Source organism: Podarcis vaucheri, assembly GCF_965113315.1.
Source record: "Podarcis vaucheri genome assembly, chromosome: 13".
Classification (NCBI taxonomy): Eukaryota; Metazoa; Chordata; class Lepidosauria; order Squamata; family Lacertidae; genus Podarcis; species Podarcis vaucheri.
Window position 1 is genome coordinate 4,153,544 of NC_138751.1, and position 23,702 is coordinate 4,177,245.

Consider the following 23,702-nt stretch of genomic DNA (forward strand, 5'->3'; position numbering starts at 1 on the left):
CAGAGATGGCATTGTGGAAGAAACTGGAAAGGCTGGAACATTTGGGGCTTTTAATTTGGAAAAGTGAGCAAGAGTTGACATGATAAGAGATGTAGAAAATTATGTGTGGCTTGGGGAAAGTGAAAAGTTTGTCTCCTTTTCCAGAACCCAGGGAAGGTCAACCAAGGAACCTGAATGTTGGGACAGGCAAAAGGAACTACTGTTTTCCAACAGTGCATAGATAAAACCACAAATCTATAGTGTGAGCACAGTTGGATGGCTTTAAAAGGGAATTAAGACAAAATCATGGTGTCTACTAGCTGCGATGGCTAGATGTCCTCATTAGTCTACTTATACCAGTTCTTGAGGTCCTGCTTGCATGCGTCCCAGAAGCAGCTGATGGCTCACCATGGGAACAGAATACTAGATTGCACGGGTCTTTGGTCTTATCCACTCTGAGGTTCTTGTGTCATTGTCAACATCTTGAACATCTCACTGGACATGCTCACATCATACGCCTCAGCATGGCATTTGCAGCATTGCACTTCCAGCATCTACCAGTAATAAATAATGCCTTCCTGTAAAGACATTGTGGAGTCCAACTTAACTGAAACATCATTTTTTTGCTGGGATAATCTCAATTTTAAGTCCCTGGGGAGGAGCCACTTAGCTCAGGAGTGGAGGGGTGCTGTATGCATGCAGGAAGTCTTGGGGTAAAAGACATGGGAGCTGCCGTTAATTCAAGTAGACACCGCTAGAGTATATGGGCCGGTGACATGGCTTAAGCCAAAACAACCCCGTATCTTCATGTACTGTAAAGGCCCAGCAAAATTAAGCAGCCTCAGTTGCGCTCTCTTTGGCAAAAACAGACTTTTTGCGGGTGGGAGAGTACAGCCAGTTTCTTTGCTCATATGCAAAAATACGTCCAGCAATGGGCTTGAGCATGGGTAGGCAAACTGAGGCCCAGGGGCCGGATCCGGCCCAATCGCCTTCTAAATCTGGCCCACGGATGGTCCGGGAATCAGTGTGTTTTTACAATGTGTGCTTTTATATAAAATGCATCTCTGGGTTATTTGTGGGGCATAGGAATTTGTTCATCCCCCCCCAAAAAAAATATAGTCCGGCCCCCCACAAGGTCTGAGGGACAGTGGACCGGCCCCCTGCTGAAAAAGTCTGCTGACCCCTGGGCTTGAGCAAAAAGGGAGTTGTGCAACATAGGGCAAAATATTCCTTGAAAGTTGAGGAACAGGTCACAGTGATCAAGTGATCAATCACTAAAGAAGCTTGTGGCATTGTTAACCTTTCCAGAAAAGTAGGGGCAGTTGGAAGGCCCGTCTCTCTAGCTACTGAGTGGCAGGATTCAGACTTTGGAAAAGGAAAATATTAAGAAGTAGCGGCGCAGACTCGACTCCCCTATTATCTGTGTGGCATTTTGAACTATCCTGTTCCTTTTACTTTTTGGAACAGATTGCTTATGCATTAAATATTTAGAACTGGAGAGAACTAATGTAAAGCAAGCAATAGCCGTATAAGAGTCTATTCTTTATATACAAATATTTTTTCTTGGAAATACATTATCATGCGCACGCACACACAAACATGCCTGTAATCTCGAGAGTCTCTTCCTCCGATTAAATACACAGAAAACAGAATCCTTTGCACAGTCCCGAGGGAAACCCTTTTTACAAAGTGGGTGTCCTCCCCCCCCCTTTCTTGCTTCCATTTAGTATTTTGAGTGCTGGGTGGCTAACGTAGCCTATGGAGTGATGCAGTCCATTTGCTCTTGTTTTAAAAGCCCACCTTTAATACAAAAGTAGTCCTAGCCCTCTTGGGGTTTAAGTGCCATGGTGAAAAGTGCTGAAGAATCAGTGCAAAGCTCAAACCACTAGAAAGTTCACTACACATGTTCAAGTCTGGATTTGTAAGATGGTGTGGACTCCGATGTCACAGCTTCACAGGGCCTGTTCTACAACATTAAAATCCCTTTATAATTTCCATCGCTCCCAGCCAAGAAACCTTGTGTTCCCACGCTCAGCGTGTTTTCAAAGATGTCCTTGCGAGGCTTAGGGTGAAAACCACCAATGGTTTCAAACCAGTTTGGCAATACCTGAAAACGACTGGGTTAGCCAGGTTCCCTGCGGTTTAATACTTGCCATTTACGATTAATGACAAACGATATAAATACATATCCTTGCAGCTGTTCTGCCTAGAAGAGGACTTGTTATTTCACCTTCCCAAGTATTGCCCTTGAGGTAGGGTGTGGGGTTGGGCTTTGTAACTGGTGAGGCCAGGACATTTTTCCATCTGGAACTCAGTTCCGGCACATCTCAGGTGAGTGCTATTGCAATTTTAAGATAGTGGACATGTACACCAGCCTTTCTCAACCGGGTGCCCTTCAGATAATTTAGACTACAACTTCCCACCAACTCAGGTTGCAATGGACCATGAGGCCTTCCTGGAGTTCTTTCTCTCCTCCATTTTTGTTTTGCAAGCAAATTACTGTTTCACCTTCCAGAAAACCAAGCTATACATTTGGAATCAAACTGATAACATTAATCAGTTGACAATAATAGAGGATGAACCACAATCACCTAAGGTTGAGTGTTTCTTAAAAAAAATATGTGACCCTTTTGTAAGCAAGCCACACTGAAATAAAGGAAGGGGAAATCCTTGCCTCAGATTCTCTTCTTCACACGAGAAGCCTTTTTGAACTGCTATGGACCATCCATAGAGCCCTATAAACCACAGGGTTCTTCTATGCGCTGTCCATGCGCTCTCGAGAGCAACAGGCTTCCATGATGGGACTGTCACCATCTTCTCCCTGCTTCCTCATAATCTGCTCTAGAAGGTTTGTGGGACCCTCTGGAGTAGATGAAGGAAGGCGAAATCCCGTTACACAAGAGGAAGTCCACCCACGTAACTTTATATTCTGCCCATAGTTAGACCTCTTGGTTTATTCATGGCGTGTGGCGGTTTGCATTTCTCTGCGCCGAGACACTAACCACGAGACCAGGCAGCTCTGCCAAAGAAAACTCAACACCGCTAGAAAACTTAATTCCCGGGGTGTTCTGGTAGGGAAGCGATTGCTGTGACATCCTCCGCAAGCGGCCTTGCTGGTGGTTTAATATTCCTCATAGGAGGGAGTTCTAGAAGTGCATAATAAGCTGTTGGGGGCATCCGTCGAGATGGCCTTGACATTCAAAGCTGGAGAATGGGTGACACATCCTCCTCTCTGCACCTACTCTTAGGCCACAGTCACACTATACAACGTTGAAAACACAACTGATAGCAATTTAAACAGTCATGACTGCCCCCAAAGGATCCTGGGAACTGTAGTTTGTAACAGATGCTGAGCGTCGTTAGGAGACCCCCCCCAGCCCCTGTCTTGGAACTACAATTCCCAGAGTCCTCCATGAAGAGGAATTGATTGTTAAACCACTCTGGGAATGGACCTGGGTTTTCCCCCCCAATGATTTGGCACCATTAGAAAACTACAGTTCCCATAACCAACGCTGACTAAAGCGCATGGAGCCTTGGTCTGCCCCCTTACTTCCCTGCCCTACTTCCCTGTGCCACAGAGTCCTCAACAGAGGAGTGTTTAGGCAACACACATGGTGGTCGCTAAACACGGCCAGGGAAAAATGATTTTTTGGGGGGGCTTGAGACCCCAGCAACGTCACTACTGACCATATTACCTCTCCATGAGCATTCAAGGATGTTTTTATTCCTACCCACCCTCCAGTTCTTAATTTCTAGAAGGAGATGGGCCGGGCCTAAATGCCCTGACCCCTCCCCACAGCCCAAAAGTGGGTGATGGGACAGGCCTGAGCGTGGCTCCTTAGGGTGTGAGCGGGAAAGAACTCAGCACATGCCCTGGGGCACTCTTTTCTCAGCTGCAACAGCTGCTTGTGTAAGTCAGGGCTGAGCCCCGGCTCGATGCGGAAATGGAGTCAGCGTATAAATAACCCGAAAATCGGTGAGAAGATTAATTTAGTCGCTGTCCTCAGAATTATTACTTCCACCCCACCGTCCACCGTCCCTTTTTCAAATCCAGCCTCTGCCTTTGAACTTTGCTTTTGGGGAGAATGCGTTTCCTGGGTCTCGACAGCACATCAGCCTCCTGTCTGCTCTCAGTGCAAATCCCTCACGATCCTTTATTTACAGAATCGGAACTCGTGGCTCCCGGCTCGACGCCACAAACTTCTTGTCCTCCGAAACAAAGAAAGCGGGGCGAGGGGCCTTGTGTCCCCCACGCCCCACAATGCCTACCCTGCTTTTTATGAATGTTTTTCCTTTCTTTCTTAAAAAAAGGGAAAGAAGTTAAAAACACATCCAGGCTAAAAACTGACCTAATGAAAACAAAGAAAAAAATAGGGTTCAACTCTGACCACGTGCCGGTAAGGCTTGTGGCACCATTAAAGTGCTACGCAGATCCTGGTACCTCTTGCGGGCTACCCTGAACACAACGGTCCACATTTGCCGTGCCTTTTGGACGCTAGGGTTCGCCGCCTGCCCAAACCTGCCCAAATTCATGGGCATCCGGGCTCAGTTCGTCCAGTTCCGTGTACGGCTTGATCTCTCGTTCTAGCAAAGATGGCGTCCGTCGGAATGTAGCGGCGATCTGGTCAAAGGTGCGGCCTCGCGTCTCGGGAACCTTGATGTACGTGAAGATCAAGAACACAAAGAGAAGGGCTGCGAAGATGAGGAAGACGTACGAGTGGAGGGCTCCCTGCAAGGAGGAGGAAGAGGAGAGCGTGAGAAACTGTAGCCCTGCCAGGTCTTGAACTGCGCAGGACCTCAGAGCGCCACAGCTTAGGGGCCGCCACAGAGAAGGCCCTGTTCTTGGACGCGTCACCCCCTGAGCCTCCGAGGACGGGGAAACGACCCCCTTATAAGAATTCTAAGGTCTCAAATTTAAAATAAATGTTCATAAATGTACAAGGCAAACACATACATAAATATATAAACCACATGTCTGAAATAATAATAATAATAATAATAATAATAATAATAATAATAATTAATATATACCCCGCCCTTCCCGGTTCAAAAAACCAGGCTCAGGGCAGCTAACAACAAATTTAAATCACTTAATTGATGCTACAAAAAACAGCATAAAATACGGTATAAAACATGAATAACAATAAAATCAGAAATCAATATAGGGGGGAAATCCATCCAATAAACATTGGATGATCACCAGGGCTAGCCGGCTGAATTAGTCCTATTTGGGCCAGCGAGGAGACCAGGGGAGAATTAGCTGTGGGATCCCAGAGCGGGTAATCTTCATAAAAAGGGGAGGGGGAGGGAAGGAAAGGGAATAAAAGATCAGGCTGAATTCAAATTAAAGGCCAGGCGGAATAGCTCTGTCTTACAGGCCCTGCGGAAGGAAGTTAAATCCTGCAGGGCCGTGGCCTCATGGGACAGAGCATTCCACCAGGTCGGAGCCACCACTGAGAAGGCCCTGGCCCTGGTGGAGGATAGTCTGGCTTCCTTAGGGCCCAGGACCTCTAAACTATTCATGGACCTTAAGGTCCTCTGCGGGGCAGACCGGGAGAGGCGGTCCTGTAAATACAAGGGCCCTAAATAGTACAGGAGAGCAATCCTGAAGCCATTTTGACTCTCCCAATGCCTCAAATATTTCTCTGCAGTAAGGGAGGCAAATGGGGAAAGCCTTCCTGTTGTCTTTTCGCTTGCAAACCCTGTCTTAAGGGCACATTTGTGTAGGAATAGGGTGAGCCTGTGACCTGGACTCAGGAAGTAAAGTATTAACCATCACCAAAAAACGGCCAGGCTGCCCAGGGGATGCAATCAGTGACCATTATCAGGTATCCTGGCAGATAGGATTTCTGCTGAAGACTGCCTCCTTCTGTGATGTACGTATGATGTTTTGGGCTGCAGGGTGGGCAATTTCAAGAGGGCTAGTGGCTGAAACTCACCTCGATCGAGGGGAAGCTCATCCCAATGATGAAGTTGCAAGTCCAGTTGGCGAAGCCGGCCACAGCCATTGCAGCCGGGCGGGGACCTTGACTGAAGAGCTCCGCCACAATGAACCAGGGTATTGGCCCCGGGCCAATCTCAAAGAACGCCACAAAGCCAAAGGTGGCCACCATGCTGAGGTAGCTCATTGCCGGCACACGGTCCTGCGGTGCGTGGAGAGAAACGGGAGACGCTGCGTCAACCCTCTCGCGACCAAATGTGCCGTATACATATGTAAAATATTCTACTTTAAAACTAGGAAGAAGGAAACCAATGGCAAAAGCCAGGGATACCCTCTCCGCCCTAGTATCTTGCCTTTTATGTCCAAGGCATATGCGAGCAGTGCCAGATTTACCTATAAGCTAAACAAGCTATAAGGGACGCGGGTGGCGCTGTGGGTTAAACCACAGAGCCTAGGGCTTGCCGATCAGGAGGTCGGCGGTTCGAATCCCCACGACGGGGTGAGCTCCCTTTGCTCGGTTCCTGCTCCTGCCAACCTAGCAGTTCGAAAGCACGTCCAAGTGCAAGTAGATAAATAGGTACCGCTCCGGCGGGAAGGTAAACGGTGTTTCCGTGCGCTGCTCTGGTTCGCCAGAAGCGGCTTAGTCCTGCTGGCCACATGACCCGGAAGCTGTACGCCGGCTCCCTCGGCCAGTAAAGCGAGATGAGCGCCACAACCCCAGAGTCGGCCACGACTGGACCTAATGGTCAGGGGTCCCTTTACCTTTAAACAAGCTATAGCTTAGGGCCACACTCTCTTGGGGGCCCCCAAAAATGTAAAGGAAAAAACCAACCTGGATGTACATTTCCAAAATATAAGATAAAAAACAAATAAAATAAAACCTACATACAGCAATAGTGTTTTGCATTGTGTAGGCTCCTAGGGTGTAAATCATGGGCCCCGCCTGCTCGCCTGCTCCCTAAAATATCACGTGTTTGCTCATTTCTATGTACAGTGGTACCTCTGGTTACGTACTTAATTCGTTCCGGAGGTCCGTACTTAACCTGAAACTGTTCTTAACCTGAAGCACCACTTTAGCTAATGGGGCCTCCTACTGCAGCCGCACGATTTCTGTTCTCATCCTGAAGCAAAGTGCTTAACCTGAGATACTATTTCTGGGTTAGCGGAGTCTGTAACCTGAAACGTATGTAACCTGAAGCGTATGTAACCCGAGGTACCACTGTATAGGGTGCCTACATTCTGCATGGAGTGGTTGTAACAATTACTTTGATAAAATACATATTTTTGTTATGTGCAAATGGCTTTGGATACCTAGTAGGTCCATAAATTACCATATAGTAAGGTTACCAGATTTTTTTTCCAATGAATCCGGGGACATTTTTCAACTTTAATGGATTTTGTATGGGGGACTGATTTGTAAATCTGGGGACTGTCTGGTAACCTTACCATATAGCATATATTCAACACAAAAAAACAATTACAATCTGTTGTGGACAAAGGACAGCTGGACATAGAAAGGGCCCCATTACCTTTAGTAGCTTAGAGCCTCATCAAACCTGGTGCTCTCAAGCTGTTTTGGACTACAAATCCCATCATCCAGAGCCAGCGCAATGCTGGATCTGGTTGATGGGATTTGTAGTCCAAAGTACCGTATTTTTCGCTCTATAACACGCACCCGACCATAACACGCACATAGTTTTTAGAGGAGGGAAATCCGTAAGCATGCCACCCGTAGGCATTTCCTCCATAACACGCACAGACATTTCCCCTTACTTTCTAGGAGGAAAAAAGTGAGTGTTATGGTGCAAAAAATACGGTAGCTGGAGGGCGCCAGCTGGGTGAAGGCTGTCTGAGGCCGATGAAGGGCTACATCCTCTGCCCAGTTACTCACCGTCAAGCCCTGGGCCACTGTCATAAGGATGGCGCACACCGCCATCCCCGCCAATCCCAGCATATGCAAGGTCCGCCGGCCGGCTCGCTCCACCAGGAACACCTGGGGCAGAGAAGAAAAGATGAAGAAAATATATTTAAGATGATGTATCGATGGTACATTACACCTGCCAAACTCGCTAAAATGTATAGAAACCAAGACAAAAGTTGTTGGAAATGTAAGGAGAAGGAGGGGAATTTTCTCCATATGTAGTGGACTTGCTCCAAAGTGAAAGCCTTCTGGGACATAATATATAATGAATTGAAAAAGGTTTTAAAATGAGGCGTTTTTATTAGGTTTAATTGGAGAAGAAATACACAAAAGAGATGTAAATATGTTTATGTATGCCACAACGGCTGCAAGGATACTCCTGGCTCAAAAACTCCCAACACTGGAAGACTGGCAGGTTAAGATGGTGGAGTACGCAGAGATGGCCAAGCTGATGGGGAAGATCCGGAATCAGCGTGACAAACTGTTTCAAAAGGACTGGAACAAATTTATACTTTATATGAAAGAAAATTGTAAACATCTGAAAACGTTTGTAGGTTTGAATTGAAATGTTTTGTAATGTAAATATAAGGAACTGAATTACCAATAATAAGATGAAACATTATAATAAGATAAAAGGTAAACATGTGATTATAGAAATGCGGAGAATATAGAAAGGTGTGTGGAAGTCAGAAAGAGGGAGGCACTCAAAGGCCTTGCAGAGCAGGAGGCAACCAATGTGTCTCCTTCCAGAGATTGGTGGACTCCAACTCCCAGCAAGCAGCATAGCCCAATGGTCAGGAATGATGGGAGTTATAGTCCAGCAAGCAACATCTGGGAGACAACCATATTGGTCCAGACTCGCAGCCTTTCTCAACCTGTGGGTCCCCAGATGTTGTTGAACGGCAACTCCCATCACCCCTAGCTAGCAAGGCCAGAGCTCAGGGATGATGGGAGTTGTAGTCCAACAACATCTGGGGACCACAGGTTGAGAACCGCTGGTCCAGAGGGAAGGAGAGGTATCACGGTAGCCCCATGGGTTGTGAACCAATGACCCTCGGGGACTTTTTCAACTAAACAGCCTCAGCCCTGTATACGTGAAGGAGCATCTCCACCCCCATCGTTCAGCCTGGACACTGAGGTCCAGTTCTGAGGGCCTTCAGGCAGTTCCCTCCCTGCGAGAAGCGAGGCTACAGGGAACCAGGCAGAGGGCCTTTTTGGTGGTGGCACCCACCCTGTGGAACGCTCTCCCACCAGATGTCAAAGAGAAAAATAACTACCAAACTTTTAGAAGACTTCTGTAGGCAGCCCTGTTTAGGGAAGCTTTTAATGTTTGATGTTTTGTTGTGTTCATTTATATTCTGTTGGAAGCTGCCCAGAGTGGCTGGGGCAATCTAGTCAGATGGGCAGGATATAAGATGACGACAACAATTTCTGTGAAGTCCTGTTCAGCCACCTTAACAGCCCCATAGATGCATTTAGCCCATGGGGAGGCAATCTAAGGCCCGTGGGCAGGATGTTGCCCAATCGCCTTCTCAATCCGATCCGCGGACGGTCCGGGAATCAACATGTTTATACATGAGTAGAATGTGTCCTTTTATTTGAAATGCATCTCTGGGTTATTTGTGGGGCATAGGAATTCGTTCATTTTTTTTTTCCAAAATATAGTCCGGCCCCCCACAAGGTCTGAGGGACAGTGGACCGGCCCCCTGCTGAAAAAGTTTGCTGACCCCTGATTTTAACCTCCTGTAACTGTCCTCACTGGGGTGGGGGAAGGGAGGAGAAGTGGGGACCCTAACCCTTCTCAACAAGGAGGGCAGATATTATTATGCAGAACCTAGTTAAACTGTGGAACTCCCTCCCACAAGGGCCACCAACTTTGAAAGGAACGGACAAATTCATCCAGGAGGGAGCTATCAAAGACTGCGAGCCACACTGGCTATGGCACAACGCTTCTGAATACCAGTTGCTGGAAACCACACAGTGCATTGTGGGAACATAAAAGGAATTCCCCTGCATCAGGCCAGTTGCCCACCTAGCCCACCATCCTGTTCTCACAGGGGCTAGCCAGAGGCCTGTGGGAAAACTACAAGCACAATTTGAACTCGAGAGCACCCGTGTGGTTTCCAGCAACTGGTATTTAGAAGCGTTGGGGCATAGGAATTCGTTCATTCTGATTGGCAAGTCCTAGGCTCTGTGGTTTAGACCAAAGCGCCACCCGCGTCCCTTATTGCTATTATTACTTTTTATTAAATGCGTATAAAGATTGGCCGGGCAAAAATGACTGCAGGAATCAGGGGCTGCTCCAATCAAAAATTCTATACAGAATGGGAATACATGAAGAAATATGATGCTAAAGCAGAACTCTTAATAGGCAATTGTTAAGCGTGTAAGGGCAAAAGAAGTAATTATAATTTAACAGTTTTCATGCTATTCTATTTTATTAAAGCAACTAGAATAAATATTATGATGGGAAAATCTCACAGGTTGAATTTGGGAAATAAGATAAGATATGGGACAGCAAAGGATATAATAGATTCTTATAGAATAGTAATATATTGTAACCAGAATAGAAGTTCCAAAGGGGAAGAAAATGTATTTTTAGTATTTTCATTATTGTAATAGTTACTATTATTTCTTATCGGTAGAAGGCAGTGTTAATTTCTTTGTTTTGCTGTCTGTATAATTTTCTTAAGTCAATATATATATATATATATATATATATATATATATATATATATAATAAAAGATTTGCCAGGCACGGATACAGCGGCGGGAAGTTCTTACCGAAACAACGGTGAACACCGTGTTCACGGCGCCAGCCCCGATGGTGGCGAAGATGGGTTTGTCCAAGCCGGCCTTTCTGAAGATGTCGGTTGAGTAATAGAATATCTAAGAGGGCAGAGAGAGAGCGGTCAAATGACAGTGTCCCCCAGCAGGGCTGGCCCAAGACATCTTGCCTCATGGCTGGACCAACTCTGCCCCCTTCGAGTCATCGAACACCCCCCACAAAAAAATTCCACTTCTTTTCCTGCTCCTGGTCAACACCTTCTTAACTGCTCAACACCTACTTTGTCTCTTTTTTCACCCAAAAAATGAAAGCAGTCTGGAATAGAGTGATGCAGGGAGGGAGCTATGGCCCAAGAGAGGAACAGAGATGCGAAGGGAATGTTGTTGTTGTTCGTTTAGTCGTGTCCGCCTCTTCGTAACCCCCTGGACCAGAGCACACCAGGCCCTCCCGTCTTCCACTGCCTCCCGCAGTTTGGTCAGACTCATGCTGGTAGCTTTGAGAACACTGTCCAACCATCTCATCCTCCATCGTCCCCTTCTCCTTGCACCCTCCATCTTTCCCAACATCAGGGTCTTTTCCAGGGAGTCTTCTCTTCCCATGAGGTGGCCAAAGTCTTGGAGCCTCAGCTTCAGGATCCATCCTTCCAGTGAGCACTCAGGGCTGATTTCCTTCAGAATGGAGAGGTTGGATCTTCTTGCAGTCCATGGGACTCTCCAGAGTCTCCTCCAGTTCCATGGACAAAGATAACAGGCGAAGGGAATAGCTGCTTTAAATCTCCAGGGCCTGATGAGCTGCACCCAAGGGTGTCAAAGGATCTTGCGGATGTCATCTCAGAGCCTCTGTCTATAATCCCTGCGAATTTTGGGGAGAATAGGGGAGGTCCTTGCAGACTGGAGGGAGGCAATTGTCCCCCTCTTTGAGAATGGGGAGCGAAGCAAACTGGTTTTCTCCTGCTCCAGAAGGTAGGATCTGAACCATCACGAGAAAGGAGATCCTGACTAAACCTCAGGAAGAACTTTCTCACGGTAAAAAAGGTAAAAGACCCCTGGACGGTTAAGTCCAGTCAAAGGCGACTATGGGGTTGTGGCGCTCATCTTGCTTTCAGGCCGAGGGAGCCAGCGCTTGTCTGCAGACAGCTTTCCAGGTCATGCGGCCAGCAGGACTAAACTGCTTCTGGCGCAACAGGACACCGTGATGGAAACTAGAGCACATGGAAACGCCGTTTACCTTCCCGCCGCAGCAGTACAGTGGACGTTCGGGTTGCGAACGTGATCCGTGCAGGATGCAACCCACAGCGTTCGCAAGCCGCAGCAGCACGTTTGTGCACACGCAGGTTGCAATTTGGCGCTTCTGCGCATGCGCAAGGCACAATTTAGCACTTCTGCGCATGTGTGGCCTCTGAAACCTGTTCTGGTATTTCCGGGTTTCGGCGGGTCCGTAACCCAAAAAAACACAACCTGAAGTGTCTGTAACCCGAGGTATGACTGTACCTATTTCTCCACTCGCACTGGCATGCTTTCGAACTGCTAGGTTGGCAGGAGCTGGGATGGAGCAACGGGAGCTCACTCTGTCACAGGGATTCGAACCACCGACCTTCTGATCAGCAAGCCCAAGAGGCTCCGTGGTTTAGACCACAGCGCCACCCGCGTCCTTCTCACGGTCAGAGCCGTTCGGTGGCGGAACGGACTCCTTCAGAGGTTTGCGGGACTCCAGCATTGCGGGGGGCTAGACTAGATGATATCTCGGGGTCCCTTAGAACTCGACAGTTCTATTATTCTTCCTCCCCCTGCAGCAAACTCACCGCGTTGACGCCGGAGAGCTGCTGCGATAGCTGCAAGACCACGGCGATCAGCAGGGGCTGGCGGTAGATACGGCAGCGGAAGAGCTGTGCGATGGAGACTTTGCGCTCCAAATCCATCCTCCGCTTCTCTTCCTTCATCTCTGTCAGAGCCGCGGTCACGTCCACCTGGCCGGTCAGCCGCTTGAGACCTGGAGGGGGAAAGAAGAGGGGGCGTCACTGTGTGTTTGGGGCGGGGGAGGTTGAACGGGAAGCGAGAGAGATAGGAGGCTCAGGGGGCGGCAGACGTGAAGAAAGGAAGATTACGTGCGAAGGATCGAACGGAAAACTGCCAATATCGAACAATGCCGTGATTCGAATCTATGGCCCAACTGTATTTGGAGCACTGTGTGTGCAGTTCTGGGTCTCCTTGCCTCGTAAAGGATATTGTAGAGTTGGTCGGCTGGAACCAGAACTCTTCCTGCTGGGACTGATGGCTAGACAATTAGAAAAAAAGACTATGGAACTTTTTTTCGATACAGTGGTACCTCGGGTTAAGTACTTAATTCATTCCGGAAGTCCGTACTTAACCTGAAACTGTTCTTAACCTGAAGAACCACTTTAGCTAATGGGGCCTCCTGCTGCTGTCGCACTGCCGGAGCACGATTTCTGTTCTCATCCTGAAGCAAAGTTCTTAAACTGAAGCACTATTTCTGGGTTAGCGGAGTCTGTAACCTGAAGCGTATGTAACCCGAGGTACCACTGTATATGATTACAAGCCGTGAGATACTTATATACACAAAGATGGGAAAATTCATCATTACCCACCATGGAGGAATGGCTGGTTTAAAATGATTGGACCTAGCCGAGATGGCAAAGTTGATGTGTTTAATCAGAGAAAAACCATCGCCAACATTTACTAAAGATTGGAAACTTCTTATAGTATAGGCGTTTTACGTGAGAAAGAAAATGGAGTTATGATATCTTGGTTTGAAGATTGAAGATAAGGTTTATAGAAAGTGGATTTGTTGGGAGTGGATGCGTTGAATAATTTTCTGTTTATAGCTGACAGACAAAAAAAATCAGAAGTTCTCTATTTTTCTTTTCTCTTTCTTACCTTTTCTTCTTTTCCCTTCACCTTTCCCACCCCTTTTTTCTTCCTGGTCCGCATTTTGATTTAGGTTAACTTTTCAGTTTGAATTAAAAGGTATCTGAAATTAACCGTGGTCTTTCCCCCCAATTTTTTTAAAAAATAAAATCTATTTAAAAATTAAAAAAATGATGTTGTGGTCACATGAATTAAGTGTAACGCTTGCATTGCCGGGGGCTGGGCTAGAGAACTTTGTGGGGATCCCTCTCTAACTCGGGAAGAAATGGAGGCAGTGAGAGATTTTACTTTCTTGGGCTCCATGATCACTGCAGATGGTGACAGCAGCCACGAAATTAAAAGACGCCTGCTTCTTGGGAGAAAAGCAATGAAAAACCTAGATAGCATCTTAAAAAGCAGAGACATCACCTTGCCAACAAAGGTCCGTATAGTTAAAGCTCTGGTTTTCCCAGTAGTGATGGATGGAAGTGAGAGTTGGACCACAAAGAAGGCTGATCACCCAAGAATGGATGCTTTTGAATTCTGGTGCTGGAGGAGACTCTTGAGAGTCCCATGGACTGCAAGAAGATCAAACCTCTCCATTCTGAAGGAAATCAGCCCTGAGTGCTCCCTGGAAGGACAGATCCTGAAGCTGAGGCTCCAAGACTTTGGCCACCTCATGAGAAGAGAAGACTCCCTGGAAAAGACCCTGATGTTGGTAAAGATGGAGAGCACAAGGAGAAGGGGATGACGGAGGACGAGATGGTGGGACAGTGTTCTCGAAGAGACCAGCATGAGTTTGACCAAACTGCGGGAGGCAGTGGAAGACAGGAGTGCCTGGCGTGCTCTGGTCCAGGGGGTCACGAAGAGTCGGACATGAATAAACGACTAAACAACAACAACTCTCTAACTCGACAATTCTACGGTTCTATGAATGGGAAAAGGCAGAGGGAAAGGAAACGGCGAGATCTCACTTTCTTTGGCCTTGGACTCCTTGTTGCGGATGATGTAGAGATATCGTGGGCTCTCCGGACAGAAGGGGAACATCAGGAGCTGGAGGATGGAAGGGACGACCGAAATACCCAACAAGAGCGGCCACAGCTCACTTGTGCCCAGGAGACTGTCCAAACCAAACACCTGTTGCACAAAAAAGCCAGTTAGACCCCTGACATGTTTCGCGTTTCATTCATTTTTCAAAACAGATTTTGCAGATTCCAGTGAACACACCCTCCCAGCACACCCCATTCTGGACAGAACAGAAAACACAGGAAGGAGGTTTTCAGCCATACAGTGGTACCTCGGGTTAAGTACTTAATTCGTTCCGGAGGTCCGTTCTTAACCTGAAACTGTTCTTAACCTGAAGCACCACTTTAGCTAATGGGGCCTCCTGCTGCCGCTGGAGCACGATTTCTGTTCTCATCCTGAAGCAAAGTTCTTAACCTGAAGCACTATTTCTGGGTTAGCGGAGTCTGTAACCTGAAGCGTATGTAACCTGAGGTACCACTGTAGTTGTAAACATGATTCCAGACGATGCCAAACATTTGAATTTTCAACAGAGAATGTCAGGGCACCAGATTTCCACAAAGCCATCAGCTAGATGCAGTGGTTCTCAACTTGTGGGTCCCCAGATGTTGTTGGACTACAACGCCCATCATCCCTGACCACTAGTCATGCTGGCTAGGAATGATGGGAGTTGTAGTCCGACAACATCTGGGGACCCACGGGTTGAGAACCACTGAATGGGTAGGCAAACTGAGGCCTGGGGGCTGGATCCGGCCCAATCCCCTTCTCAATCCGGCCCGCGGACGGTCCGGGAATCAGTGTGTTTTTACCTGAGTAAAATGTGTCCTTTTATTTAAAATGCATCTCTGGGTTATTTGTGGGGCATAGGAATTCGTTAATTCCCCCCCCCCTTCAAAATATAGTCCGGCCCCCAACAAGGTCTGAGGGACAGTGGACCGGCCCCCTGCTGAAAAAGTTTGCTGACCCCTCAGCAACAGCCTTCATATCCTTAGCCAATTTCCCCCGATAATGCGATACCCCATACTTTTTGCGGACACACAGAGATACAGTCGTACCTCAGAAGTCGAATGGAATCCGTTCCGGAAGTCCGTTTGACTTCCAAAACGTTCAGAAATCAAAGCACGGCTTTTGATTGGCTGCGGGAACACTCACTTCTGGGTTTCGATCGTTTGGGAGCCACTTTGTTTGGAAACCAAGGCGTTTGAGATCCAAGGTACGGCTGCATAGTTAAACTGCGGAACTCCTTCCCACAGGAAAAAGTGATGCCGACTAATTTGGATGGTTTTAAGAGGACTGGACAACTTCATAGAGGAGGAGAGGGCTACCAGCAAAGATGGCTATGCTGTGTGAAATTATTATTATTATTATTATTATTATTATTATTATTATTATTATTATTAAGGCCATTGGACTGAACCAGCAGGGATCTTCTCATATTCTTAAATGCCCCAGGCTCTTTCAGTTCTGAGCTATGAGCAGATACTGAATATATTTTCTAATCCACCCTATTCCAATGACTTGGGGCGGATTTCAAAAACTGAGACGCCCCTTTCTGTTTTGAATGCCAGGCCAGGCAAGCATAGAGGAGAGACCTGGCCTCTTCCTTTTGACCAAACAAGACAGCGCAGAAATAGGTTCTGTCTGGCAGCCAAATCCCTCTCTGGAGCTGTCTGTCTACCTCCCCACAACTTCCTTAAAGGTTTTCACAGGCCCCCCGTCCGGCGCGACTTGTACTCCGATTGCCTGGGGAAGTGTCAGTCACCCAACGTGGGTTAGAAGAAACGGACAGCGGTCATGCAGTCCCTTGACCCTCATATTGGGGTCTGCCCCCTCACTGGCCTAGGACCCTCGTACCTACGGGACCGCCTCTCCTGGTCTGCCCCGTGGAGAGGTCCACAAATGACAACACCTTGGAGGTCCTAAGTTGCAAGGTGGTTAGATTGGTCTCAACTACGGACAGGGCCTTTTCAGTACTGGCCCCGACTTGGTGGAACGCTCTGTCCCAAGAGACCAGGGCCCTGCGGGACTTGACATCTTTCTGCAGGGCCTGCAAGACGGAGCTGTTCCGCCTGGTCTTTGGTTTGCACTTGGTCTGACCCTTATGTTTCCCTCCCCTTACGGTCTTGATTAATCAGCTACTTTAAAATGAGCCTGCATTTTAAATTGCATTTTCAGCTGTGTTTTAAATTGGTTTTGTTTGTTTTTCCCTTCTCTTTTCCCCATATTATGTTTTTACTGTGATTTTATTGGTGTTAGCTACCCCGAGCCTGGCTCTGGCTGGGGAGGGTGGGGTATTAATAATAATAATAATAATAATAATAATAATAATAATAATAATAATAATAAAAAACCCTGTATAGTCTGTCACTGCATCAGAAAACTCAACAAAGAGATTACAGTGGTACCTTGGTTCTCAAACGCCTTGGTTCTCAAACGCCTTGGTACTCAAACAACCTGGAACCCAAACACTGCAAACCAGGAAGTAAGTGTTCCGGTTTGCGAACTTTTTTCGGGAGCAGAACAAGCTCTGCTTTGAGTGCCACACTTCCGTTTTGAGTGTTGCGCTGAGGTCTGTCTGTTATTTTGCATATTTGTTTTTGTGGCTTTTTGTTGTTGTTGTTCTTGTGACTGTGTGGAACCCAGTTCAGCTACCGACTGACTGATTGTGTGACTGCAGTACATTGCTTTTTTTGCTTTCATTTTATGGATCAATGGTCTCGTTAGATAGCAAGATTCATGTTAAACTTCTGTTTTAGGGGTTGTTTTCCAAAGTCTGGAATGGATGAATCCCATTAACAGAGCCCTTTCATTTTCCTAGAATCTGGCCAATGGTGGTTTCCGGACTGTTGGGGTTGGGCTAGATGACCCGAGGTCCCTTCCCGCTCGACAGTCCTCGGATTCTACGCTACTTGTGTGTGTGAGGGAGAGAGGGGGGAATTGTTCTTTACCTGGGCAATGAGAATGCCGATGACGATGGCCAGCTGATTCAGTGTGCCTAGCGCCCCACGAAGGTTGGTGGGGGAGATTTCTCCCACGTACATGGGCACCAGACCTGAAGCAAATCCTGGGATGGGAGGAAACATAGGATCAGTCTGGGAAACAGCCAGAAGAATGTGACAAAACAGGAGCTGCCGTCAGAAGAATCACAGAACTGGAATACTAATAATAATTTATTTATTCCCCGCCCATCTGGCTGGGCTTCCCCAGCCACTCTGGGCGGCTTCCAGCAAAATATTAAAATACAGTAATGCATCAAACATTCAAAACTTCCCTAAACAGGGCTGCCTTCAGATGTCTTCTAAAAGTCAGATGCTTATTTCCTGGACATCTGGTGGGAGGGCGTTCCACATGGCAGGGGCCACCACCGAGAAGGCCCTCTACCTGGTTCCCTGTAACCTCACTTCTCGTAGGGAGGGAACCGCCAAAAGGCCCTCGGAGCTGGACCTCAGTGTCCGGGCAGAACGATGGAGGTGGAGACGCTTCTCCAGGTTTGAGGCTGTTTAGGGCTTTCAAGGTCAGCACCAACACTTTGAATTGTGCTCGGAAACGTCCTGGGAACCAATGTAGGTCTTTCTGGAACGGTGGTATGTGGTCTCGGCGGCCGCTCCCAGTCTCCAGTCTGGCTGCCGCATTCTGGATTATAGTCATGCCTCGGGTTACAGACGCTTCAAGTTGCGCGTGTTTGGGATATGGATGCGCCGAAACCCAGAAGTACTGAAGTGGGTCACTTCCGGGTTTCGGCGGTCGCGCATGCGCAGAAGTGCTAAATCGAGCTTTGCACATGTGCAGAAGCGCCGAGTCACAACCCGCGCATGTGCAGACGCGCTGCTGCGGTTGCGAATGTGCATTCTGCATGGATCACGTTCGCAACCTGAACGTCCACTGTATACAGGACCAAGGCCGTTTAGGGCTTTCAAGGTCAGCACCAACACTTGGAATTGTGCTTGGAAATGTACTGGGAGCCAATGCAGATCTCTCAGGACCGGTGTTATGTGGTCTCGGCGACCGCTCCCAGTCCCCAGTCTAGCTGCCGCATTCTGGATTAGTTGCAGTTTCCAGGTCACCTTCAAAGGTAGCCCCACGTAGAGCGCATGGCAGTAGTCCAAGCGGGAGATAACCAGAGCATGCGCCACTCTGGCAAGACTGTCCAGGCAAACAGAGAATGCCTTTTCTCCCCCTTGCTAAATGAGCCCAGCTTCCTTCCACAGATGACTCCAGGAAGCCCCAAAACAGGGTGGGAAAGGAAGCGCCCCATTTTATTCTTCACAAGACGCAGTTTTCTGCCTTGGCACCGTGTCCCTGGGCACGCATCCAGTCTTGCTGACGGGTAGCGATGACTCTTCAGTCCAAAGGTTCATCCAAGATTCTCGTCTGCTGCGGCCGTTACTCAAATGTTCCCTCTCTGCGTCTGGGAGTTTGTCACGTTATGTCCAGCCTCAGAGGATGATTTCCGGCTGAGTCACACAGGGAACAAACCAGCAGTCGCTTTGGGGAAGCTTTTTCGAGTCCCAGGGAACCACATGGCCATGGTGGGCGGAGCCAGAGTCAAAAGGGGGCAGGGCAAACTTAATCGTAGACGTTTGTAGGCTAATTTCTCCCAGGGGTGGGTCTACCATGAAATGAATGATGCTCCAGTTCAGGGTGGATAAAAATCAATTATTATTATTTTTTAAATCAAAGAAATCGGATTTTTTTAAAAAAAATTAAATCGGATTTTTTAAAATTTAAATCGGATTTTTTTTTAATTTAAATCGGATTTTTAAAATAAAATGCTTTCGGAGAAAAATCTTTCTAAAGATAGTTTTCTGTTTAAGTTACATTATCATCCAAAGGCTATTCATCAGGAAATAAGGATTTGTTTTAAGTTTTTCATGTGTGCTAAAACTCAGTCTAAGGTTTTTTTTTTAAAAAAAATGTTTAACCACAGCAGTTAACAAGCATGGATACATGGGCTATAATGCTATTGTTTTAGTTAAACAAATTGTTTAAATTGTTATTAAGGAAATTGTTCTTTTTCTCCTCCTAATAAAGTACAGCAGAAAAGTTGTCCAAATATAAACAGTTCACTTATTAAACCTCACAATAATTTCATCATTATCTGCCTATGTATTTCTAATAGTATATAACCACACCAGTGGTTTTTGATAAAACTGCTCTGAAAATGTATTATTCCAAAAACGAAACCTTCATCTGGTTGTAAATATTGAGACTAGACCAGCAAGAATGAGTCTTCCTGTATAACCCAGCGCAGCAATTTTAATCGAGACCTGAGATGTAGAAGATCCGAAGGTCGCAGGGCGATTGGCCGCATAAAAACACAAGGTGGGAACGCAAAATATGTAATGAAACAAAAGCAAACCAATAACTCCCCTTCCACAAACACAATTAAACGAATAACCAGCCAAAGGACAGGTTACAGAGAAACATTTTTGCCTGGCCCCACTGGCAAAAATATATCCAGGTTTTCTTCTCTATTCCCACTAGCATCACTTGTTCAAAACCCGTGTGTCCTTTCATAGAATTGTTAGACGGGACCCCCCAAAGGTCATCTATCCCAACCCGCTTCCTTACCTGAGAAAGCCCCAATCAGGAACCGTCCGATGATCATCATCTCGTAGGATTTGCCGAGTTTGGCCAGCCCCATGAATCCGCCGCCGAGGAAAGCCAAGCCATTGTTCACAATCATCGCCCTCTTCCTAAAAACCGCAGAGGAAACGAAAGTGTCTGTTGTTGTTGTTCGGCTAGTTTCGTTTCGAAGAATTTAATACAGCGTTTCATTTATTTATTACAATCATATCCCCCACACCTCATCTCGCGACAACCTTGCGAGTCAGATTAGGCTGAGAGCCAGCGACTGAATCTCAAGGCCACCCAGTGAACTTTTGCGGCTGAGTCAGAATTCGAACCCGGGTCCCGCAGAACCTAGCCTGACACACTAAGCACTGCACCGACTTACGACTCAAATCCCCTTAGAGATTGGTCAAGGGGATGGAGCGACTCTGCTATGAAGAAAGGTTGCAGCGTTGAAGAATTATTATTTTTTTAGTTTAGAGGAAAGGCGAGGAAGAGGCAACGAGATCAGACGTTTATAAAACTATGCGTGGCGTAGAGAGAGCGTTTTCCTCCTCCTTCGCAAAGCACCAGAACTTGAGGACATTCAACAAAGCTGTGGAAGATTCAGATAAAAGAAAGTCTTTCTTCACAGAGCACGGCGTTAACCTGCGGAACTCCTTGCCACAGGAGGCAGAAACGGCTACCAACCTGGGTGGCTTTAAAAGAGAATTGGGCAAATTCACAGAGGCCACAACGGCTATCTTCTGTCGCCACTGTCAGAGGCATCTTCTTTGGCGATCTCTCGTAGCCGAGTAAGATTGTCTTCCATAAACATGGTTTTAACAATGAGTCCGTAAGTGACTGTGGAGGCCAATTCTGGATCCACACATCCTTCCACAGTGGGGACATTGGTTTCCTGATGGGAGTTGATCACGGTGTGGATTTGCCAAGCGTACCTTCGTCTTACCACGTTTCTCCCTTGCGTCCTGAGTTCGAATGTCTTCAAAGTCCATGATACCTTTGGTAAAGGCTGTTCTCCAACTGGAGCGCTCGCAGGCCGGTGTTTCCCAGTTATCGGTGTTTATATTACATTTTTTAAGATTTGCCTTGAGACAGTCTTTAAACCTCTTTTGTTGACCACCAGCATTATGCTTTCCATTTTTAAGTTTGGAATAGAGCAGTTGCTTTGGAAGACGATAATCAGACATCTGAACATGACCAGTCCAGTGAAGCTGATATTGAAGAATCATTGCTTCGAAACTGGTGATCTTTGCTTCTTCCAGTTCACTGATATTAGTTCGCCTGTCTTCCCAAGCGATGTGTAAAAATTTCGGAGACGCCGTTGATGGAATCTTTCGAGGAGTTGGAGATTGCATTTATAAATGGTCCATATTTCACACTGTAAAATTGGCAGTGCAATAGCTTTGTAAACAAGCATTTTGGTTTCCCTGCGAATGTCTCGGTCCTCAAACGCTCTGCACTTCAATCGGGAGAAAATTGCACTCAAAGAGCTCAGGTGATGCTGGATTTTGGCATCAATGTCGGCCCTTGTGGAAAGATAACTGCCCAGGAAGGAGAAGTGATTGACATTTTCCAGCGTTACACCATTGAGTTGGAGTATAGCCATATTGCCTAGCAGATATCGAGAGCCCTCTCCCCTTCCATGAATTGGCCCAATCCTCTTTTAAAGCCATTCAAGTTGTTGGCCATCGCTGTCTCCTGTGGCGGGTAGTTCCACAGGTTAATTCTGCACTGCGCTGCCCCCCTCCCCATCCTCAGGCCGCTGTCTAGAGAGGATCTCTAAAGAGCTGCTCAAGCAATATTTTATCTTCAGATTATCAGTGCCAGGAGATAATCTTGCCCTTTAGACATCCCTCCCTAACGTTCAGATAGTGAGATAAAGAGCAAAGGCTGGCAAGTCTTTTTGCCACAGCGTGTAGGGCTGGATCCGGCCCACGCACCGCAGGCAAGGCTCCTCTGCTGTAGAAGAAGAAACGATTATGCGTTCGCCGCAAGAAACGAGGGATTAAAATCCCAGCTCCAAGTTGCAGCTTGCAAATTGCCTCTGAGGGCACAACCTGAAGGAGCGTAAAATCAAAGTTACGTTTATACAGGTCTTAACCGCTCGCTGAAAGCATTTTTTGTTCAGGCAAGCCAATCTGGACACGTCAACGATGATCTGTTTTAATCTCTCTTCAGCCTACTGTTGGTTTTAATTTATCGTTTAAACGGTTTCCACCGCTTTTATTTCTAACTTTTATATTTATAGAGGCCAACCGGAGTACAAATGCCGTTTTCTGATAATAATTCCTATTTATGTGTTGACTAACGAGATTTACTTGGTTGTCGTGAAACCTCGAAGCAGGTTACGAGAAGTATTAAGGCTATCGATATAATAAAGAAATAGAGTTTTCGTATTTATTGTCAACCGCTTAGAGGTTTTTGGAACATCCAGCGGTATATAAATCCCATTTTCTGAGAAGACTTCTTAGCTGGTTACTTTCTGGCAAAATTTATGTCCTGAAACATTGAAGCAGGTTTACAAGAAATATTGAAACGATCAATTAAGATGATGGTGAGGACTTGGCAAATTCACGGCGGTGGAGAGGGCTATCTGTGGCTAATAATAATAATAATAATAATAATAATAATAATAATAATTTATTTATACTCCGCATATCTGGCTAGGTTTCCCCAGCCACTCTGGGCAGCTTCCAACAAAGTATTAAAATACAGTAGTCTGTTAAACATTAAAAGCTTCCCTAAACAGGGCTGCCTTCAGATGTCTTCTAAAAGTCAGATGGTTGTTTATGGCGTTCCACAGGGATTTAAAAACAGTTTAAAACACTTACAAGATTAAAAGGATCAACGGCAGACAAAAGAGAGATCAAAACACATCAGTGCACCGTATTTTTCGCTCCATAAGACGCACCAGACCATAAGACGCACCTAGTTTTTGGAGGAGGAAAACAAGAAAAAAAATATTCTGAATCTCAGAAGCCAGAACAGCAAGAGGGATCGCTGCGCAGTGAAAGCAGCAATCCCTCTTGCTGTTCTGGCTTCTGGGATAGCTGCGCAGCCTGCATTCGCTCCATAAGACGCACACACATTTCCCCTTACCTTTTAGGAGGGAAAAAGTGAGTCTTATAGAGCAAAAAATACGGTACATATTTCTGGAAAGGTTTACCTAAGTGAAAAGGTTTTAAGCAGGTGCCAAGAAGGGTACAGCAAAGGTGTTTGCCTGTCATCAAGTAGCAGGGAGTTCCAAAGTCTAAGCGCTGCTACGCTAAAATACCTGATTTCTTCCAAGAACAGAACAAATATTATGTGTCACCTGTAAGAGTGCCGTTTCTGCAGAACAAAGTGGACAAGCATGCTTTTATGGGTAAGGTGACCTTGCAAATAGCTATTAAGTCTACTTTGTTCTTATTTCTGGGCTGGCTCCTGTGTTGCTCTATAGCAGACGGCAACTCAACAGGTGCCGTCTCTTCCAAAATAGGCAAGCAGTGACAAAGCTTCACCTGTTGAATTACTGCCGGTCATACGGTTATTAAAGGTAAAGGGTAAAGGGACCTCTGACCATTAGGTCCAGTCGCGGACGACTCTGGGGTTGCGGCGCTCATCTCACTTTAT

General features: G+C 46.7%; 1 protein-coding gene across 1 annotated transcript in view; it reads right to left on the bottom strand.

Moving 5' to 3' along the window:
• Positions 1–1,508: 1,508 nt before the first annotated feature.
• SLC2A4 (solute carrier family 2 member 4) overlaps positions 1,509–23,702 on the bottom strand; it is a 49,061-nt gene continuing 26,867 nt past the window's right edge. Inside the window, exons 4-11 of the mRNA XM_082197728.1 lie at positions 20,088–20,212; positions 17,465–17,580; positions 14,468–14,630; positions 12,431–12,618; positions 10,626–10,730; positions 7,812–7,913; positions 5,919–6,122; positions 1,509–4,708 (exon numbers count right to left, since the gene is read on the bottom strand). Coding sequence (XP_082053854.1) covers positions 4,475–4,708; positions 5,919–6,122; positions 7,812–7,913; positions 10,626–10,730; positions 12,431–12,618; positions 14,468–14,630; positions 17,465–17,580; positions 20,088–20,212 — 1,237 coding nt within the window. The 3' untranslated portion in view covers positions 1,509–4,474. The remainder of the gene's footprint in view (positions 4,709–5,918; positions 6,123–7,811; positions 7,914–10,625; positions 10,731–12,430; positions 12,619–14,467; positions 14,631–17,464; positions 17,581–20,087; positions 20,213–23,702) is intronic.